We start from the raw sequence: 22,290 nt of genomic DNA on the forward strand, positions 1-22,290 counted from the left end.
CTTCCTGTACTAGCGGGGGAGCAGCCTACATGACACACAGGTGGAGGAATGATTTTGTACTGAGTGCGGGGCTCCCCCTTCCAGAGTTGATCGGACTCCAAAAGTGACAGATTGGACTGCTTTTCTCTTTGAACTAAAAACTTTAGATTCACTTATATGGCAGGTCAACAGCCTTTGTTTTCTTTTTATTAAAAATACCGGTTATGGATAAACTGGAGTCGGTGTTACCCATGACACACTGTTTTCAAAATACCCAAACTGCAAAATCAAGAGCAAAAAGAGCAACTGATAACCGAGGTTCAAAGTCCCCACCCTAGAAGGTCGGTCACCTCGGTACCATCCCCTTTCCAGAGGAAACTCCGTTAATTCCAGGGCTGTCTGTCCCTCTGCTGGCTCCCCCGAGATCGGCCTGGGCCGGGATCTGGGACCCCGACCCGGGCGCGCTCGCGCGCGCCTGCTGCTCAGGAGTGAGAGTCCGATTCCTTAAGGAAATCCAGACCGGCTCTTCCTCCCTGCCTCCGGCGCGCGACGCCCCCCTTCCCCGCCTCGCTCTGCGGTACGCCGCTCGCCTAGATTCAGCCCTCCTTCTCGAGCCAGTCGCGCCAGGGATCCGGGGCCTGGTGGGGCGGGATTCGGAGGTGGGGGCGAAGCCTGGGCGGGGACTGACGCGGTGAATGGAGTTCGAGTGCGGATTGGCTGAAGGCGGCCGGGATCGCGGACCGGGTGGAACTGGACGGGAATGGGCTGGGAGGCGGTGAAAGGTGCTGGGCTGGAGGGAGTGGGGGGCGGGATGAGGGTGCGCCTGGTTGTGGCAAGGGGATATCTTACGGGATCTGTACTCAGGGCGCGATAGGCTCTGAGGACTGGACAGGGCAGGTAGCGGGTTTGGGTCCGCGTGATTGAGACGAGGCAAAGTGAAGGGGTGGGGTGGGGCGGGACTTAGATGTGGCCCGGGATTGGGTACAAAATTTCGACCTAGGCCTCTGATTGGCTGTGTTTGGGGCGGGTTCTACGCGGAGCATTGTTTGGGAAGAAAGGCAAGCTCCGAGGCCTCAGGGTTTAGGCAAGTGGAGGATTGTAGTTAGAATAACATTGGAAGCCGACGGGGAGAAGGCAAGGCTAATGAGAGCGTGCAAAAAGATGTATTTATCTCCCGTGATGAGGATGAGGGAAAAAAGCAGAAACGAACTTTACATTCCTAAACCGTAAAATGAGTTTGATCAGAGAACTGACAATGAAAGGAGTGTGTGAGACTTTGGACCAACATAAATAACACTTGAAAATGAAGAATGCAAATCGTGGAAGAGAAAAAGGAATACCATGATTACTCCTTTGAGGATGGCGGTGTTACTGAAAGGAGAGCTGCTGTTAAGAATGGAGTTTTCATCCATTCAGGCGAAGGATAAGAGTTCTGATTATTATGCTAAGTGAAACAAGCCAGGAGTTCCCATTATTATGTTAAGTGCAATAAGCCAGCCAAAGACAAACACTATATGATCTCACTCACATGTGGAATCTAATGAACCAAACAAATGGTTGAACAAAATAAAACCAGAGGCATGGATACATGGAACAGACTGACAGATCTTAGAGGGGAAGGCGGGGTGAGGACTCTAAGAGATTATTAGCCAAAGAACATATATGCATATGTACATAGCCCTTGGACACAGACAACAATGTGGTGAAGGCCGGGGAGGGGGCAGCTGGAGAGGGATAAAGGAGGAGACAATGGGGGAACATCTGTAATAGTGTAAACAATGAAAAAAAAAGGAGTTTCATAATTACATTTTCTTCCACTCCTATTTTAAGAAGTTAAGAGGGTAGGTGGTGTGAGCCTGGCAGTAGCATTGTTTTTCAGGCCTAGCTTGAAGGCCTACTGTTCACCTAGCTTAAAGGAGGTTTGGAAGATGGTAAAGTGAGTGGCGAAATCTTTGTGTACAATACATAATCTACTCCTAGATTTTGAGTTTTTGTGAGAGGCATTCATTAGTCCATAATGTCCAGACAAAAAGACCACCAGGAACACACTTGTAGTCAGAAAGTTGGGTTTATTTGTCCTTGCAGTGAGGGAGAACACACACCTTGGGCAAATGTGGGTCATTTTAATGACAGTATTAGAATGACTTATTACAGGATTTGGGTGATTTGGCGGGGGGGGGGGGGGGGGGGGGCGGATTCAAGGAAATGGAGATTCACTCTGTTTTGGCTGCTGTCCAAATGTGGGGTACTTCTAAGATTGGGTATCATAATACAGCTTATGAAGAAGAAGGAAGGAGAATTGCAAGGCAAAATCTGTAATTGGTAAAAAAGCAACAGTTTTAGTAGCTGGGAGAGGAGGAAGTGGTAGTTTTGCAGTTGCAGAGTGACGTTTTTATCTGAGTTTAGGCAAGATTATGAAGTAGTCTCGTCTGTTGTCTCACTTCATCAGGATCGCAGCGTGACTGTCCGAGGCAGAGGTTGTGTCAGATTCTGTTTTACAGGGACACACCGTAGCCGGTTCCTAACAACACAAGCCATAAGGGTGTCATTCGGTTCCCAATGCCAGCTGCCGCTGTTCTTTTTCCTACATTGAACAAATACGACTTGAGTAGATAGGTGCTGAGGCTTCTGGGGAAAATGAGGCAGAGGAAGTGTGTCTTAAACCTTACAGGAGGAGAAACAATAGAAATACAATCTGACTTCAGAAGGTGATAAGTACTATGAAGAAGCAATGAGGGGTAAAAACAGCAGATAGTTTGTATAGGATGGTCAGGAAAGGCTTATTACTTTTTTTGGAGGAGCTGATATTTAAACCCAGAATTGAATGATGAAGAATCAGGCTTGCAGAAAATGATTCTGGAAAGGGAAACAGCAGCCAAAAAGGCCCTTAAGTGGGAACAAACTTGGCATGCTTAAGGAATAAGAGAGACCAGTGTGTCTAAAACATAGTGATACAGGGGGAAGTGCTTCCAGATTGGGGTGAAGAAGAAGGCAGGGCCAGGTCATGCAGAGTCTTGAAGACCACAGAAAGGAGTTTGGGTTTTATTCTGAAGCAGCCATTGGAAAATCTTAGGCAGAGGAATAATGGGATCTTAATTCAACTTAAAAACGATAGTCTAGCTGCCTCGGAGGTGAGACTTGTGGGTTGGCAAGAGTAGAAGCAAGAAGATCTGTTAGGAGTTTGTTAGAGCGAGAGATGAGGTCGGTGACTCGGGTGCTAGCAGTGGAGGGAAAGAGGGCTAAAGATCTCAACATTCTATATGGTGACATTCACTTATTTCCTCCATTTCAGCACTTCCCCTCCACTATCAGCTGCACCTGGCATCAACTGAAAAATAATAATTGACCAGGAGTTTTGTCACCAAAAAGGATTTATTGTGGAAAAAGAGAGGGCTGCAACCCATTGGCTTGAATGCCAAGATGCAAGGGTATTTTTTAAAAAAGGGAAAGGAAGTTAAAGGCAGAGAAAGTTAAAACCATAGAGGTTTACTAGAAACATAGAGTTTTTCCTCTAGGGTTCTCACGTGTGTGGTTCTTCCCATTACAGTGCTGTGTGAGAAGTTCCTTAAGTTCTGGTTCTTCCCAGAGACCCTCCCAACTGATTATGTTTGCTCAAAGTTCTAATTTGTCTTTATCACTGGCTTCTGAATTCAGACACTCTGTTTACCCTCTCCAGAGTATACCAGTAAACTGGTAATCTGCTGAGGTGGAGATGGGCCGATCGGTGGGGCTACAGCAGACCAGGGGTAGAGACCTGGGGATCTGCTTGTTTCTTAGAAAGGCCTTTAAATGATTCTCCTATATTTAGTCCTGAGCCTTTGGAGAGCTCGGCGAGGGTAAATTGAGTTGGCTTTTTGGCTTTCTTCATGGCTGGTCTAGGATTCAGCTTGTTTAAATCTGCTCTCACATGTCACTTGCTCATTTGCTTTATAAATTCTGTAACTTTGTTGCCACTGTCATTTCACTTATTGTTTTTGTTCTTACGGGGCTTAAAAGAATCTCCTTACTGTTGTACTAGTGGGTCTTAAGTAGAGAGAGAATGTAAACGTGCTTAATTTGCCATCTCTTCTTGTTGTGACTGGTTTACACGCATGTGCATTAAATGACGGAATGACTGAATGCTGAGCATCTGAATGCTTTGTTCATGTGCTAAGCCTCGTGTAATTCTTTATACTCATGTTGGTGTTTAATGAGAAGTATAAGTGATTCCCTAGAATTAATAGCTAATAAGTGTGTTTTCCTTATATCTTCTCCTTAAATGTGTGGATTCTATTCTGAATAAAAAGAAAATACTTTCTTTTTATCAGTAAGGTAAAGCCTTCTCCATTGCCTCATATAAAATACTAAAAATATTCTGAAATATAGCAGAGAGAGGACAGTATGGGATAGTGGGTAAGACAAACTGTCCGGTTCAAATCCCAGCTCTGCGATTTTCTAGCTGAGTCTGTGCTTCAGTTTCCTCATCTGTAACATGTGCATACTAGAACCTTACTTATACTGCTGTTGGCTGATTTCATAGACCTGGAAAAACGTAGAGCTGTACTTGCTTCTTAGTAAGTGCTATAAAGTTGTTTTTTGAGAAAAAGGAAAAGAATCTTAAGGAGGGGGCTGGTTATTCTCCAATATTTAGTATTCTCTTGTCCAATAGTAACAGAACCTCCAAACTTCATCAGAGTACATGGGTGTTTGGTAGAAAGACTGCATTTTCAGCCTCTCTTGTAGCTTGGTCGGCCATGTGATTAAATTCTGGCTGGTAGGACATAAGTGGAAGCTGGATATGCTGCGTCCAGGAAATGTCTTAAAGGGGTAGAGTATGCCTTTATCACGTCCTGGGCTTGTGGTTTCCCTGACAGTCTGTGTGCAGACACGTTGGCTGCGGCCACCTTGGACCACTGGTAGAATCTGCAAACTGGAGATGGCAGAGCAGGAGCCTGAGCTCTAACGTCATGGAGCCACCACTCCAGCCCCGGACTGTATTTACGTGAGAGGGAAATCAGTTTGTTTTAACTTATTTATATGGGTTTTTTGACATGCAGTCATGGTATGGCTGTTATAGTTGAGTGACTCTTTTAGTTTGCATTAGTTTACTTTTACTGGGGCCTTCCAGGTGACAATAGTCCAGTGACAGGGAGGAGATGAAGGTGGATGATATTGGCAATGCCTCATTATCTGGAAATGCCTCTCAAGAGGTGGCTGTCACTTCTGGGTACTAAGAATGCAAGAATGTGGCAGGCGGGACATTTTTCCTTTATCTTGTAACCCTAGAGCTGTACTGAGAAATACCTGCTCTAGGAAAAGAAGGCAATTAAGTCCGGGTTTGAAGTTCCTAAAGCCTTTCCCACCTTACGTTCCTGCTATGAAGAGTTAAATTCTCTAAAGTTGCTGAGAGTAGACCTCAAGCATTCTTATTACACACACAAGTTAACTGTTAACTATGTGAGGTGATGGTTGTGCTAATTATATTGATGTTGGAAGTCATTCCACAATGTGTATGTGTGTAAAATCAGCACATTGTATACTTTAAATAGGTACAGTTATGTTTGTCAAGAGTTATGTCCAGTTTTCAGCCCCATGTAGCTATTTTAAATACAAGATTTATGTGTGTGTGTATTATTAAAGTAAATGCTTTCCAGCCAGATACTAATAGCTGTACAAACATTAGTTTAAATATTTTTAAAAATCATAACAGAGGTTGTATATTTACCCATAGAAAGGCTGCCCAGGGTAACTATGTCTTTATTTATCTCTGTGTCTGCTGCCTGCCTGTCTATCCACATGCACATTTATATGCTGGGTTATAGCAATTTAATGTTAGCACTGGTTACTTGAGTCACTGAGAAATTCTTCATAGTCTCTGAACAATTTTTAAAAAGAGAAAATGAATTTTGACATTACAAATCAAATTGGTAGGAAAAAAATTTCTTCAAAACATCAGGTCCATGTGTAGGATATAATAATAAAAACTGACCTTGTGGAAACTTTGGCAGGTATTGTGTCCTTCAAGACGTGGACCAAGTGTGTGGCTTCTGGCGAATGGTATTAGAAAATGTCACTACGTGAGTGAGTGTCGCTCTGTGAGAACCTGGTTGGCAGTGCTCTTCTGAGGAAGGTGTTATGTTTCCTTTCTCAGTCTGGCTTTGCCTCTGCAGTTCCTGATTTGCATTCATGGTGGAGCTCGTAAGCTTTTAGAGGCTCTTACAGGTTCTATGCAGGTTCTCAGCTCCCGGAGGGTTTCAGTGGGGACTGCCCTTTGCTCCTTCAATTTATCATGGTGTGCAGTGCCCTGCGGCCTGCTGCTGGTCAGCACTATGTACTTTATGGCAGGCAGATCCCGCTGAGCAATGGTAGGAATGTAAATCAACACCAGGTTCTCTAGGTTTATAAAGAAGGGATAATGATGAAATCCTTTTTGGAGAGGGAGAGGGAGAATATTCTCTTCTAAATAGAAGAGAAATTTAAATAACTATAAAGTTTCTGTAATATTCAATAGGATATTAAATAATCAAATGTTAAACTTTCAGGGAGAAGCATCAGGAATAGTGCTGGGATGATAAACTGTTCATATAAGATGTTCATTCATATGTTTAAAAATATTTATTTATGGTTTACCATGTGCCCTGAACCCTTCTAGCTGAGACTGTGATGAACAGAATAGGCAATGTTCCTGCCCAGTTTGAGCTCAGAGTCTAGTTGGGGAGACAGGCAATGAATAAGAACAAACTCTGGTGATAAAATGTAGTGATAAAATACTATGAAGAGAAATAAAAATATTGGCCACTAGATGGAGCTCATTGCTCGCTTCATTTCTTTCACTTACTAGTCCCACAAGAGAGATGGTGTGAGCCTGATAACACTATCAAGGTTGTGCTTTGGGGCCAGGTGTCGGGCGCTCTCTCTCTTCCAATCTCCCCCTCCCAACTTAATTTCTTTTTCTTTTCTTTTCTTTCTTTCTTTCTTTCTTTCTTTCTTTCTTTCTTTCTTTCTTTCTTTCTTTCTTTCTTTCTTTTTTTTACTAATTGACTGATAAGGGGAATATGGTTAAGACATACTAAGGAGGCCTCTGAGATATCCTGGGGTAAGGGGCATAGATCAACTCCTTCCTAAATCAGAAATCCTCTCCCCTCAATTTCTTGGGAATTTAGTTTTCTGTACTTATTTGTGTAATCTCTGTATTCACCATAGAATATTTCCTTAAGAGAGGGACTACAGCTGTGTTCCCGCTCCTTGGGAGAGTATGTGGTAGATCCTCAACGAGGAGTTTTTGAGTGAATGATCCCCATAGCCTAAGCAATGACTGCTTTTCCTGCAGGCTCATCTAATTCTCTAGGGACTCTGTTTTGGAGTTAGGTGGGAAAAAATCTCCATAATAAAAAGGTGAGTTCGACTGTCTTGTGTCCTATGAAATCCTGTCTGTCAAAGAACTCTCGGTGGGAAGGGTGGGATGTGCTTGTGTGTGTGTATATGTGTGTGCCTGTGTGTATAATAGGTATATTACGTTGCACTTTGAGCTCTGGACCATATTTTTTCTTCTTTCTATTTAGATAAAAGCCTAACACACAGTGGGCATGTGTTTAGTGCTCAGTGGAACTTAATGAATAGTGGGCACATGCTTTGTCAGGGCTACCTCCATAAAGAAGGTTCTTGAATCTTCTCTTCTACAATAATGAGTAAAAGGAACATCAAACCTGCAAGGGAGCTGGAATCTAAGAAGATTCGTGGGTCATGTTTGATTCCACAATCTCTTGGTCTGACAGTGGTTTCCAGCACAGAGATCCTGTGCATGTGTTGTTAAATTTCTACCCATTTCATTTTAAAAAACCCAGCCGTTGTAAGTGATACTGTTTTTAAATTTTGGTTTCCAATTGGTCATTACTTTTATATAGAAATACAGTTGAAAGTTGCTTTTTGTTTGTTGATCTTACAACCTTGTTAAACTCACTTATTCTAAGAGCTTTTATTTTTCATTTTTAGATTCCCTGATATTTTCCTATATGGATAATCATAATGCCTGTGAATAAAGACAGCTTTATTTTATCCTTTCTGATCTCTATGCCTTTATTTATTTTCCCCCCATTTTGTACTGAGCCATCTAGTATAATGTTTAACAGGACTGGAGAGACTAGACATACTTGCTTTGTTCCTGAGTTAAGGGCAAAGCGTTCAGTTTTTCATCATTAAATATGTTAGGTGAAGGGTTTTGTGTAGATTCCTTTTATCAGCTTAATACAGGTCATGTTTTTTCAAGCATAGTGACATTTTTCCAAATTCTAAAACTGCTTGAGTTTTACCTTCGGCAAAGAGTGAACAGGAAAGCTCTATGCCTTAAGTCTTTAGCTTATGATACATCTCTTCCTTCCTCTCATGTTATTCTGGAGATTCTCTGCTTCTTTACGAAGTTGTTCGCTCTCCCGTTTGAATCCTTCCATCAGTAACTGGGCTTGTTCCTAAACAGGACAAATTGTGAATAAAGGGTAGCAGTAAGCAAATCCCTAACTTCTATCTATTTTCCATATTCATAGATATTTTTAGTGTTTAATTTCTTCTTGAACTTTTCTCCATTAATTTTTATCATACTTTCTCTTGGGCATCCTAACCTCACGATGACTTTTCCTGAGCCTCTTTTAGCTAAGAAAGACTTTTGGCTTATGCTTTCTGATATATTGATAAGCTTAAATTACAAGTCTTGGTCTTTCATCCCATTCATTCTACACAACATTTGTGGGCAATCTTAATCATATGCTTGTTTTCAGATATTCCCTATGCACTATGCATAGACTTTTATACACCCCCCCACACACAGAGACTGTGTTATACACACACACGTAACACACACATACATTCTCAAAGTCAGATGGAGTGTCTGAATTTTAGATCAGTGAATTTGATTTAGGCCTCACAGATTGGGGGCAAAGGTGGCAGAATACAAATAAGGGGATCCGGGCCGGAAACTGTCCGTACAGGATTTCTGCACGTCGCTCACTGCACAGACTGGGAGTAGGACAGAGAACAGTCAGGAGTGACAGACTGACTGACACTGGCGTGAGAGTTAAGGAGTCTTTCTGCTCACAGGTTCTCTTAGAACTAAAGTCATACCACATGTGACAGAAAAACAGTCATTGTTTTCCTTCGAATGGTAAAGGTGATTAGAATATCTTACCAAGCTGTGTGACCCTGTAAAAGTTATTTACTCTTTTCTGAACCCCTATTTCTTCTAAGTCATGGGACATAGCAGGTCTTGCTTTGTATAATATTAAGTGAAATATACAGATAAGACATTTTTATAATGCCTAGCAGATAATAGCTACCATTGATTGAAGACTTATACTGATAAACAACTAGATGTGATATAAATTCAAATACAATTTTTAATAACCAGACATAGGCAGGGCCAGGACAGGCAGACAGATGGGGTTGAAAGTATAAGTGGGCAAGAAAGGTCCTTCCAGGCTTCACAGTCTAACGGCCACAGAAAGAGGTCGGGGGATTGGAGAGGAAACGAGAAGAGAAACCTCAAGGTGACGCAGTTCAATACCTGGAGTTTAAGAGTGAGAGCTCTCTCTTGTTCTGCCACTAACTGGGCCCTTTCCTGCTCTATCTTCTCGGTCAGTTGTTTCACATGTTCCTGATAACTCTTTTCTTTCTGTTCTATCAGCTGCTGATTCTTTATCTGCATCTCCTCCAACATCTTTCTTGCAGCCTCTGCAGATTCAGCTTTCACACGTTGCTCTGTTGGGAGGAAAGGAAGAAGAAAAGCTTGTGGGTGACCACGTTGCTTTTTTTCCTCTGTACGCTTACCTGTTGCTGTTGCTCCTGGCTGCATATGCCCTAGTCAGAGCTCACTTCAGCTAGTAAGAGGCATCGTTGCTCATTTTGCTATTGTTTAAGGACCCCAGGTTCACCCAGGCAAGTTATTTGAACTTTTAAAACCTTTTGAGGCTATCTAGTATCTTGCTCCTCACCTTCAATCTCCTTTTCCTTCTCCGTGAGAGTCTGGTCTGTCTGTAAAATTGTTTCAATCACAGCCTCCTTGGACCCCAAGTATGTCTGAAGAATTTCTTCACTCTAAGATCCAGAGAAAATGGAGCTAGTGATAGGAAATATCTGTAAGTGCCTAATCCTATTTACCTACCATCTTTTCCTCTGGAGATTGCTTCTCTTGGCCCTGGTGTGTCTGGTGGTCAAGACGCACATGCTCCAGGTTGGCCAAGCATGGCACTCTACGAAGTGGAATCCTTTTTAAGAGACTGATAAATATGGATGGAGAGTCTCTGTTCTTTGAGTGGGGGCTCTAATTTTGGCGCTATTGGTGCTATGGTCCAATATGGAGTGAGCTTGCTGGGGAATGACGCCACCCAGGAGGAAGCAGATTCCAAGGAAAGGAGGTAGAGGGGGAATGTAGGGAGGGAAGTGTGGGGCTGGGGGGAGCAACAGACAGAGAGATAAATGTTGGTTACCTGTATTCCCTTCCTGGGTTCCTGAAGGTATTTTTTCTTTAGCTCCTGCATCTTCTGGATAAAAAGACAATATCCTCCTGGTTTAGAATAAATCCCCTGTTTTATATCTTCTTCCAGAGGATTGAAGATATCCTTAAGTAAAGCTGAGCAACGATCTGATGATGCTTTTATATTCTGTTTACAAAAGTCTTCTTGCTTTTTTTCTAGCTGGGCCTTTAATGTGAAAGTAGGAAGTAAAAAGAATAGAGAGAAGATGTTAGCTTGACCTCAGAATTTTTGGAAAAGCTTCTCAAAAAATAAAGTCTGTGCCCCTATATAAACTCACAGGACCACATCCTTCCTCCCCATCCTGAGTGTCTAGTGAGGTCCCTTTCTCCTTGGAGGTAAAGTTTATGGCAGAGATTGCTATCTTTGTGTTAGCATTTATGCTGTGCATCTGCTGGTCATCATGGGCCTTTTGCACTGCAGCTGCATTCTTGATCTGGGCCAAGGCCAGGACTGGGTTCCCCATGCAGGGTGGATTCCCACAGCTGATGGCGTTGACACAGGTCATCAATAGGCTCTCTAGTCCTACAAATGCTCCTTTAGAAATAAACTTCTGCTTTTCAAACTGGACCAATGATTGCATATGGAATAAATGTGGCTCAATATAAGCCTGCTTAAGATAACTAAGACTACATATTTCTTTGCTTTTGGCTATACCATTAAATCAGTCTGATATCAGCAAGTATGTAATTTGATTAGGAGCTCTGATTGTTACCTATATGCACTTAATTAAATTATGAGAAATAATATCAGTTTATGAATAAAAAAAGTTTCAAAACTTTGAGTCAATAATAAAATTGGTTCTTACAATAATAGCAACAGTGGTTCTTATCATTTTAAAGTCTAGTAAAAATTCCTTCTCATAACAAATACCCATTTTATTTTCTAGTAGTAGTTCACTTTCTGAGACCCTAATCCATATAAACATAAGGAAAAAATTACCGCTAATTCCTTTTGGAATAAATGGTCCACATCCTTGAATGAGTTCTTGATGAAGATTTCGATGGCCTCTTTTTCACTTGCCCTGTGCAGGTCCAGCAGCTCCTGGAGGGTTTCCGTGGGCAGCTGCACCTTCTGGGCCATCTGCTGGTCATAGTGGGCAATGGCCTTTTGCACTGCGGCTGAGTTCTCTATCTCGGCCAAGGCCAGGACCGCGTTCTCCATGCAGGGCAGATCCCCACTGCTGATGGCATTGACGTAGGTCAGCACCAGGTTCTCCAGTCCTGCAAAAGAGAACAAATGATAACGTCGGTTGTAGTCGGGGTGACGAAACAGTTTCTTCTGTGTAAATCTGATGATATATTTTGCCACTCGTTTGCCTCACAGCATCAGTGGCCTCAGCATCACCTGGAAGCTTGCTAGAAATGGCGACTCTCAGCCTCTGCCCCAGATCAACTGAATTAGACCCTCCTCTGGCAACATCCTTGCGTGATATGAATACATATCAAAGGGTAAGAACCTCATTCTGGGTACTATAGACCTGTGTTTATTGAGTACATATACTTTATCTCCAAGCACCATTAGGACAGGAAATGTACCTCTCTCATTTATGTCTCTGTCATCGGTCCTGGTCTGTGGCAAGCAACTGTAAAATCATTATTTGTGAAACAATTAAAAAAGAGTCCTTCGGTGAGGGACAAATACCATATGATCTCACCTTTAACTGGAACATAATCAACAAAAGAAAAAAGCAAACAAAATATAACCAGAGACATTGAAGTTAAGAACAATCTAACAATAGCCAGGGGGGAGTGGGGAGGGGACAGTGGGGAGAGGGGATTACAGGAACTACTATAAAGGACACATGGACAAAATCAAGGGGGAGGGTGGAGGTGGGAGAGGGAGGTGGGTTCGGCTGGGGTGGGGGGATGGAGGGATGGGGAGAAAAGGCAGACAACTGTAATTGAATAACAATAAAATTTTTTTAAATAAGAGTCCTTCATGTTATTTACTCTAACAGAACACTGTCCAAGAGAACTTTCTGTGATGAGGGGTGTTTCTATACGTGCTGTCCAAAAGTGTAGCCACCAGCCCTTTGCAGGTATGAGCCACTGAAATATAGCTGCGTAATCAGAACTTTTAATTTTCTTTAACTTTAATTAATCTACATTTAAATTTAGATAGGCACACTTGTCCAATAGCTTCCTTAGTGGGTAGCACAGGTCCAGTTTACTAGCGCAGTTTTAAGGAATAGAGCTTTTTTCTTTGTCCTTTCCTATCTTTTCTCACCCGAGAAATTTGACTAATAAAATCTATTAGAAATGTTGCGTCATCTAGAATGTACCGCAGTAGTTGTAGATGTGCACTTTTCACAGCTGACACTAGGTGGCTGTTACTTCACCTTCCTTTAGTCCTAACAGTGAGAGTAAAGGCTGGGAAGAGGACTCACGAGGTCCATTGACGCTGATGCCTCCTGGAAGCGTTTTAACTTTGGAACTGTTGAAGATGTAGGAGCAGAAGACTGTAGCTTGTTGCACGAATTCAGAGTCCAGCTCATCATCATGTAGGGTCTCAAGCTGGCCTAGCTTCTTCCGATGCGTGGGCCGGTCAAAGATAAAGCATTTCTTCTTTGGGAAGAACTTCCGGATACAGAGTCGAGGAAGATTAAAATTTTTATCCTTTTCACTGGTAACTGGAAAAAAGACAAAAAAGGACTGTTTAATATAGGGGCTTAGAAACTTTTTCTATAAAGGACCAAACAGTAAATATATTAAACTTTGAAGGTCAGAAGGTCTCTTTTCCAAGTGTTTAATTTGACTGTCAGAGCAAGAAAGCAGCCGTAGACAATCTACAAACGAGCGGGCGTAGCATTAGTCCAATAAAACTTACGTATGAGACAGCCGGCAGTCTGTATTGTCCATCGTGTGCCTGTAGCCACAGTTGGCCAACCACTGGACTGGTGCACTGTTTATGCCTTAATCTCTTTTCTCTCTTTAAGTATATTTTACTGATTATGCTATTACAGTTGTCCCATTTTTTCCTCCCCTTTATCCCCCTCGGCCCGGCACCCCCTCCTTCCAGCATCCCCCACCCCTGCTTAGTTTATGTCCATGGGTCATCCATATAAGTTCTTTGGCTTCTCCATTTCCTATACTAGTCTTAACTTCTCCCTGTTTATTTTGTGCCTACCATTTATGCCTCTTATTCCCTGTACCTTTTGCTCCCATTCTCCCCCTCCCCTTCCCCACTGATGACCCTCCATGTGATCTCCATTTCTGGGATTCTGTTCCTGTTCTAGGTGTTTGTTTAGTTTGTTTTTGTTTTTAGGTTCAGTTGTTGATAGTTGTGAGTTTGTTGTCATTTTAGTGGTCATATTTTTGATCTTCTTTTTCTTAGATAAGTCCCTTTAACATTTCTTATAATAAGGGCTTGGTGATGATGAACTCCTTTAACTTGACCTTATCTGGGAAGCACTTTATCTGCCCTTCCAGTCTAAATTATTGCTTTCCTGGATAGAATAATCTAGGTTGTAGGTCCTTGCTTTACATGACTTTCAATACTTCTTTCCAGCCCCTTCTTGTCTGTAAGGTTTCTTGTGAGAAATCAGCTGATAGTCTTATGGGCACTTCTTTGTCTCCTTTCCTCTTGCTGCTTTTAAGATTCTCGCCTTATCTTTAATCTTGGGTAATTTAATTGTGATGTGTCTTAGTGTGTTTCTCCTTAGATCCAACTTCTTTTGGACTCTCTGAGCTTACTGGACTTGCATATCTAGTTCCTTCACCAGATTGGGGAAGTTTTGCTTCATTAATTTTTCAAAAAGTTTTCAATTTCTTGCTCTTCCTCTTCTCCTTCTAGCACCCCTATGATTCAGATGTTGAAATATTTAAAGTTGTCCCAGAGGTTCCTAAGCCTCTCCTCATTTTTTTGAATTCTTGTTTCTTCATTCTGTTCTGGTTGAATGTTTATTTCTTCCTTCTGCTCCAAATCATTGATTTGAGTCTGGTTTCCTTCCCTTCACTGTTGATTCCCTGTATATTGTGCTTTATTTCATTTTGTATAGCCTTCACTTCTACCTTTATTTTGTGGCTATACTTAATAATTTCTGCAAGCATCCTGATTACCAGTGTTTTGAACTCTGCATCTGATAGGTTGGCTGTCTCTTCATTGCTTAGTTGTTTTTCTGGAGTTTTGATCTGTTCTTTCATTTGGGCCATATTTCTTTGTCTCTATGTACTTGCTACATTGTAAGGGGCAGAACCTTAGCTACTCACCAGGGCCGGGCAACCCTCTTTGATGCATCACGGCACAGTCTGTGGAGGAGGGATCAGAGAGGGAACAATGCTGCTTGCTTGGCTCTCACCCTGCTTTCAGTCACTTCCCTCACTTTCCACAAACAGATTGGGCCCTTTCAGATTCTGATTCCTGGGTGGGTGGGCCTGTGTATATTCTAGGATCCTGTGGGCCCCTTGAATGGACTCTCCTGTGAAAATGACAGTTTCTCCCACCATCACAACCCCCATAGGTTTTTACAGCCAGAGGTTTTGAGGCTTTAGTTTCTGGCCCTGGAACCCAGGGTTGTGTGGTCTGTCTCATTCCCCAGTTGTTCCTCCTGGCTTATCCGCACAAGTATGTGGGATATCCCGTTCACCAGGCACTGCCTTGCTGCGTGTTCTCTCTGCCAGGTGCCCAACTTCACCCCTCCTACCAGTCTGCATGAATGTTTCTTTAACTCTTTGGTTGTTGGACTTCCATACAGTTCAATTTTCTGACAGTTCTGGTTGTTCTCTGTTTTTAAATTGGTTGTTTATCCTTCTTTTGGTTGTGCGAGGAAGTGAAGTGTATCTACACCTCCATCTTGGCCAGAAACCTAATCTATTTTCTTTAAAGAAATGCCCACTCTTCTTTATATTCATTGGCCAATTACTGCATCACAAGCTCTAAGCAGGGAGATAAAATTAATTTTATCACAGCACAGGGAGAGCTGAAAGAAAAACTTGTTATTAGAATGGGAAAAAGACAATTCAATGTCAAATCTACTGATTCAGATATTAAACAAGCAAGCATTAATTTTTTAGTAATATCCATATGAGAAGTATAAAACTATGAATATTAGAAAACTAAGTAGAAAAAATTTTAAAGTGATAGTTTCTAATATCTTGTCATTCCCAACAACGAATTCTAAGTCTCCTTCACCTTTCTTAAGTTTGAGTGAATTCTCCAGGTACTCATCTGCTGTGATGGGTTGTCCATTTGCTTCCAAGTTTAGGGAAAAATCCCTCAGTGTCCACACAAAATCTGGAAAGAAGCTCACAAAGTCAGCAGAATCCTCAACCTCATTTGCATCAGGTGAAGATTTTGCCCTTATTCGATCTGTCAGCTCTGTCACATAGCTGAGTGGCAAACTAAGGAAAACTGGTGTGTAAAAGAACAGTGCCCCTCATCCCATATTAGTCCTACATGTTCAAAACCTTTGTTTCTAACCCAAGAGTCAATTCTTTAGTAGGCACATAGGATCTTTCTTTTGCCCTTGAATTATTTTTTTATACTTTCTCTTTTTGTGCTTGATTCACCAGGATTCACATTCAGGTAGCTTGTTTTTTAACAGGTCTCTGATTCTGATGCTGTTCTTGACCACAAAAAGGATACTGCAGCTGGTCCATGGCCTGCTGGTTGATGGTCCCCATGCTGTTGTACACAAAGGTGCTGCTCAGCAGTATCGCCAGGGCGAAGATCCAGGAGTCGTTCTGGTTGTCACCCTGGAAGTCAGAACACATTTGGGCCGGGATTATGTTTCATTCTTGTGTCTCTTTCCCGTTCAGCCATAGTAAAAGGATGCTCATTTAATGAATGTGTGTTTGTTTGTTTAGATTAATGACGTCTAAGAGGAAACCAAATCCAAATGAAAGTGATTGTTAATAGGACTTGGACTTGGAGTACTTTTCCGATTACTGTTTTTGGTTTACACTGATTCTCACTAGGCCCGCTTATGATCATTGGCAGATAATTGCAAAACAAATAGTCAAGGTTGGTAGGTGTTCTAGGCCTTAAGTACAATTTTTATTGAATTTTCTCTATTTTACAGCAAAATTGACATATAATAGCAATAATACTTAGAGCTATTTTATTGAGCAATTATTATATACCTAACACTTTCCATTCTTATTAAATATTCAAATATTCCAAACAATATTATGAGGCAAATATAGATTATTTACATCTGTTTTATAGATGAGAAAGTGAGGTTAAAACAGGTGAAATAATTTGTTAGGGCAACTGTGTGAATGACAGTGTAAGTGTAAACAGTATAGGACTATGAACATACGTCTTTAACTACAGCTCTCTGCAGGGTAAGGCTCGTGGCATTGATTTTTTGATACCACCTTTATACATCTGGGTTAACTGGCTTAGCTTATAGCCTGTTGTTAATAACTAGACCACTATCTATTGACGACTCTGTGCTTCTTCTAGGATTCTGCCTCATGAATATTTTTCTGACCCCTGATTGCAAAACTTGGTCTCATAAAACATAAACAGAAATGAAAAAAACATATTTTGGTTCAGTGCAAGCTCTTATTTGAATAAAAGTTAAATAGTGTAGAGGATATCAAAAGATGAGGGGCTTGTCCCCAGACTGAATCTTTAATACTCACCTTCTCTACATCTCCCAGGCCCTCGGTGTCAAGCAGAACGAGGGTGTGGTCTGCCTTCTCAGGGTGAGGCACACACCACATCCAGATTCCCTTGGTGTGAGACTGCACCGTGGAGCCCAGAGAGAAGCCTGCCGGGGGTGGGGCGGGGGGGGGGGGGAGGAGAGGAGATAAGAGGGAGTGGAGTTTTAATAACAGATGTGTCTTGAAATTGAGATAAAAGTTAACATATTCAAGGTAAGGAGAGAGAACCAAAACCACAACCAGTATTAATCTGAATCTTCCTTAAAATTAGAGAAATAGGGAAATTTGAATATCCAATACATGAAAACATTCAACACCTTTTTATGATTAAAAAACAAACAAACAAACCCAGGACTAGAAGGAAACTAACTCAACATAGTAAAGGCCATGTATGAAAAATGTTCAGCCAACATCGCACTCAGTGGTGAAATACAGAAAGCTTTCTTTCTATAAAAATTAACCAAAGTAGTTCAAAGAGCTACATGTAAGAGCTAAAAGTATAAAATTCCTGGAAGAAAAAATATGGGAAAAGCTTCATGATGTTGGATTTGCCAATGATTTCTTGGATATGACAGCAAAAGCCTAAACAACAAAAGAAAGTAGGTAAGTTGGACTTCAAAATTAAAACTTTTGTGGATCAACAGCGTTTAATAGGTATCCTACAAAATGAGGAAAAATGTTTCTTTCTCATCAATCTGTTAAGGGATTGATATCAAGAATACGAAAGTAAGCAAAATATAACCAGAAACACTGAATTAAAGAACAAACCGACAGTTACCAGAGGGTATGGGGGACAGGGGTAATGGGGGAAAATTGGGGAAGGTCCATCAAGGAACATGTATAAAGGACACATGGACAAAGCCAAAGGGAGTAGGTTTGACGGTGGGACTCAAGGATGGGTGGGGTGGGGGCTGAGGTGGGGTGAAAATGGAGACAACTGTACTTGAACAACAATAAAAAAAGAAAAAAAGAAAAGAATAATAACACTAAATTAAAAAAAAAGAAATCCTACAGTGCAACCCCAGAAAACAAACAACCCAATTAAAATTTTTCGCAATTAAAAAATGAGCAAAGGACTTGAATAAAGATTCCTCAAAAGAAAATATACAAATAATCAATGAACACATAAAAAGTTGATTAACATCACTAGCCATTAGGAAAATACAAATCAAAACCACTATGAGATACTATTTCACACCCATTAAAATGACCAATATCAAAAGACAAAATAACCCGTATTGGCGGGAATGTGGAGAAATTAGAATACTGTGCATTTCTGGGAGAAGTGTAAAATGCTATAATTGCTGTGGAAAATGATATGGTGATTTCTTTACAAAATTAAAGCATATACTTCTAGGAAAGGAATAAAAATTTATGCTTTTAAAAAGAGAAATTAAGACAAAGTGAGAAGAGACAGTGAGTTGACTCTTTCAGATTCAGATAAGAGCAAAACTATAGATTGAAAGTGAGCTTTCAGTATTCCCTCCATCTCCAACTTCCTCTCCTTGCACCACCATAGTCAGGGCTGGGAGTGTGTGTGGACAGAAGGGATCTGACAGAGCTTTGCAGGTGCCCCTCACCTTTTTTATTCCCAGCCAGCTTGTTCATCAGGTAGGATTTGCCCGTGCGGTACAGGCCCACAATGGCCACCACAACGAGAGGCTGGGTAATGGCAGACAGGGTCTTCAGAGCTTCCGGATTAACGACTAGTTTCCCATTAGTGTTCCCAATGAGGCACACTGGGCCTGGCATGTGGGTCTCTGAGGCCATGTCCAGGGTGCAGCCTTGTCTGCAAGAGAGGAGATGGGTCGCATTAAAATTTCCAGTCTAAGCAGACGAAGAACTTTCAGCAGGTCACTTTGCATTCAGACAGTGGAGTCATAGGATTTGTGTTAGCAGAGAGATAGAGGAGGGCATGATCTGTATTATTTTAGGAAGTTACAGAAGTGTAACCGAAGTAGCCCACTAAAAAATATTGGTATGACAGTGTCATCAACCTTTAATCATTTAGTTAACAAAATCTTGAATTTTCTATGGGAAACTTTCTTTTTTGATTTTCATTAAAATTTTTATACTAGACATTAAAAGTAAAGTAGAATAGGGTTTAGAGTGTATTTTGCATCCTGGCTATAAGTAAGAAATTCAATATTGATGTATTTATTCATTAATTCTATTGTGAAGACTTGTGAAAAAAGGTTTCATCATTTGATGTATATTCTTTGGACAATTTTTTCTATCATTTGTACATGTTTTTTCTGAAATGAGGGTTCATAGAACTTTTTGCACTGCTATTCCAGAAGTAGAACCACTATGACTTAGCGTTTGCACATTTTTGAAAATATATGACCATATGAAACACGGGACTGGAGACCTGCCCAAAGCCTCGTGTAAGCGAGAGGTCCTGATAGTTCAATGTCATTAGCTTCACAATAAATTAGCCTCCAACTAAGTGCTGCTAAAAACCATGTTTGTGTATATACATAGGTGTGTGTAAGGGGACTAAATATCATGAAATATGGGTTAAAAGATCAGGAGGCAGATCAGGAGAGCTGGAGAGGAGGTTGTTCAATGAAAATATACTTTCTGCCATACACTTCTGGTTTTCCTGTTTTGTTTTGTTTTGTTTTTTTCATTTTCCCATTTGATGCAAGAGAATGAGAAACAGGAAGAGGAGAGGAGGGGGAACTGGAGGAGGAGGTGGATGGGCAGAGAAAAGGGAGGAAAGAGCTGAAAGGAGAGTGACAGCTGTCCGACAGGTATGTGACCGGTGAAGCTCAAGCCAAGCCAAGGAATTCAGAGGCAGAGTTTCTGGAAAGTAAGAACAAATAGCTTGAGAGCACAGAGGGGTCAGGCAAACCAAATGTTGGCTCTGGTGATGACCACAGTAGGTTTTTTAAAGAGGAAATTTTTAGTAAAGTAGTGAAGCCAAATTCCACTTGTAAGGGGTAAAAAAGGAGTTGGCACTAAGAAATTGAATTTAATGAACTTGAAGTATTTTTATTGTATTTTTTAAAAATTATTTTTCAATTACAGTTGACATTCAGTGTTCTATTGGTTTCAGATGTACAGCATAGTGGTTAGAAATTTATATAACTTAAGAAGTGATCCCCCCAATAGGTCCAGTACCCACCTGGCAGCATTCCTAAGTGTTACAGTATTACTGAGTATGCTCCCTGTGCTGTACTTTACATCCCCGTGACTGCTTTGTAACTGCCCGTTTGTACTTCTTCATCCTTTCTCCTTTTTCACCCAGCCCCCATCCTTCCTCCCATCTGGCACCCAGAGCCTGGGGTACATCTAAGACGAGTAATCTACTTTTAAACAAAGCTCATACATATCATACGTATGATTGAAAAGTATGGTGTTTTTGTGAATCTTCATCTTTCACTCTGGGTTTCAGGATTTTCTTTTTTCCTTTTTTTAACAGTGTCAGGTGGCTGTTTGACACTGCGTGTCATTTACTCTCATTCCTTTGTCACAAAAATAACATACTTGTAGCCCTTTCAGTGTCTTAGCTACAGTCAGGTCAGAACTGAGCAGGTCCGTCAAAGCCAAGGGTAAATTAACTGTGTCCTCAGCCAACACAGACAGCGTTGGCACAGAGAAAGACGATCCTAATACACTTCAGACTGTGTAGCCTCGTGTCTGCTGGTGCCTAATTCCACGCGAGCACAGAGGGACACTGAGGGACGTGCTGCCGCCTGTAATCGCCAGGATTTCAGCTAACCTCAGGTCCCACGTTGGGCTCAGCTGCAGCCTATCTCCATGCCGGTGGGTTTTTAGAAAATAACCTGACCCCTGCAAATCCCTTCCCACCCCTGCCCCAACCTTACCCTGGGCTCCGTTTCTCAGACTACTCAGGTCCTCTAGGGGCGGAGAGAAAGCTGCGTTAATGAGAAAGTGAAGTTCTTACCTGTTTTTTCTCCTCAGTTTAGGTCGGAGTGGTTTCTGTTACTTGTCTGTCTTTCACTGGATGGTTGGACTTTTTATTCACCCGTCCAGTGTCATGAGGCTTTCTGGGTTTCCTAAAGACCTTGAATTAGAAGTGAAGGTTTTAGAGTAATGTGAAACCGAAAGCACTGAGTACAAGCTATAACTTGGCCAACAGAAGGAATTCCTGAAAGCTGTGCAGATGGGAGGGTGCATGGGTTTCACACGATTTCTCAACTAGTTCATTTTGACAACGAACTCCACTCTTTTTGATGGGTAAGGCGTGGCTTCCTCTTTCCTGTTCTTTTTCAATAAGGGTGAGCTCTGTCACTGGGAGGGGCAGGTCACTTGTATTTCCCATCCCCTCCAACACTGAGTTGCAGAGACTAAATTCCTGGACTGTCAACAAAAGAAAAAAGCAAACAAAATATAACCAGAGACATTGAAGTTAAGAACAATCTAACAATAGCCAGAGGGGAGTGGGGAGGGGACAGTGGGGAGAGGGGTTTACAGAAACTACTATAAAGGACACATGGACAAAATCAACGGGGAGGGTGGAGGTGAGGGAGGGAGGTGGGTTCGGCTGGGGTGGGGTGGAGGGATGGGGAGAAAATGCAGACAACTGTAATTGAATAACAATAAATTTTTTTTTTAATGGGAAAAAAAATTCCTGGACTGTGTAACCAGAGGCTGGGGCCTCCCACTCTCCACCCAGCCCCACTCACAGAGTGAAGGCTATAGCTCACGCGTAGCAGGCTGAGATCACCTGGCCTGGTCACCCTCACTCTGGCTCACTTGTAGGATGGAGCTTTCCAGCCGGGAGAGACAAGTGGGGAAGACCAGAGGCTGCCACCCCTACCCAGGAGAGGCGCAGTGGTTCAGAGGTTTTATCCGGGGAGAGAGGCAGTCCATAAACACAGAGATCAGCTTTAGAGTGTGGGGCTTGAAGAAACTTTATTCCTAGCAAACTGACTTACAAAAAAATACAAAAACAGGTTTTCAGGAAGGAAGCAAGTGACCCCAGATGGTAATACAAAATCATCTAGAAAAACAAAGAACACCAGTTAGGGAATTATGTAATTATCAAAGATAGTATAAATGCAGATTTCTTCTCCTTTCTTGTCTTAGCTGGTTTAGAAAACAATTGTACTCAACAATATGTATATAACTGTATTCAGGGCCTATAACATACATAAATGTGATATATGTAACAATAACAGAATAAAGGAGGCCGGTGGACTCAAAGTCCATTGGAATAAAGATATGACACT

At 41.7% G+C, this 22,290-nt stretch overlaps 1 protein-coding gene and 1 long non-coding RNA gene across 6 annotated transcripts; one reads left to right on the forward strand and one right to left on the reverse strand.

Annotated features, from left to right (window-relative positions):
• Positions 1–578: 578 nt before the first annotated feature.
• On the forward strand, positions 579–16,159 carry LOC123480270 (uncharacterized). 2 transcript variants are annotated; one of them, XR_006656189.3, is made up of 5 exons: positions 579–761; positions 7,289–7,353; positions 11,805–11,929; positions 12,439–12,519; positions 16,024–16,159. It is a non-coding gene; the product is annotated as an uncharacterized lncRNA (long non-coding RNA). The 2 variants fall into 2 exon arrangements; XR_006656190.3 differs by lacking the exon at positions 7,289–7,353.
• Positions 2,170–21,250, reverse strand: LOC112309265 (guanylate-binding protein 1). 4 transcript variants are annotated; one of them, XM_045199540.3, is made up of 12 exons: positions 21,003–21,250; positions 18,670–18,878; positions 17,069–17,196; positions 16,065–16,174; positions 15,612–15,808; positions 12,868–13,110; positions 11,421–11,701; positions 10,434–10,646; positions 9,939–10,041; positions 9,512–9,705; positions 8,268–8,423; positions 2,170–2,292 (listed from the first exon to the last, which is right to left on the reverse strand). In XM_045199540.3, exons 2-11 carry the CDS (start codon positions 18,857–18,859, stop codon positions 8,310–8,312), a joined length of 1,773 nt encoding a protein of 590 aa, XP_045055475.2. In that variant the 5' UTR covers positions 18,860–18,878; positions 21,003–21,250; the 3' UTR covers positions 2,170–2,292; positions 8,268–8,309. The 4 variants fall into 4 exon arrangements, with proteins under 4 accessions (XP_045055475.2, XP_045055473.2, XP_045055474.2 ...); XM_045199538.3 differs by lacking the exon at positions 2,170–2,292 and adding an exon at positions 2,300–2,500; XM_045199539.3 differs by lacking the exon at positions 2,170–2,292 and adding an exon at positions 2,300–2,563.
• Between the last annotated feature and the right edge of the window lie 1,040 nt (positions 21,251–22,290).

Source organism: Desmodus rotundus, chromosome 3, assembly GCF_022682495.2.
Source record: "Desmodus rotundus isolate HL8 chromosome 3, HLdesRot8A.1, whole genome shotgun sequence".
NCBI classification, from domain to species: domain Eukaryota; kingdom Metazoa; phylum Chordata; class Mammalia; order Chiroptera; family Phyllostomidae; genus Desmodus; species Desmodus rotundus.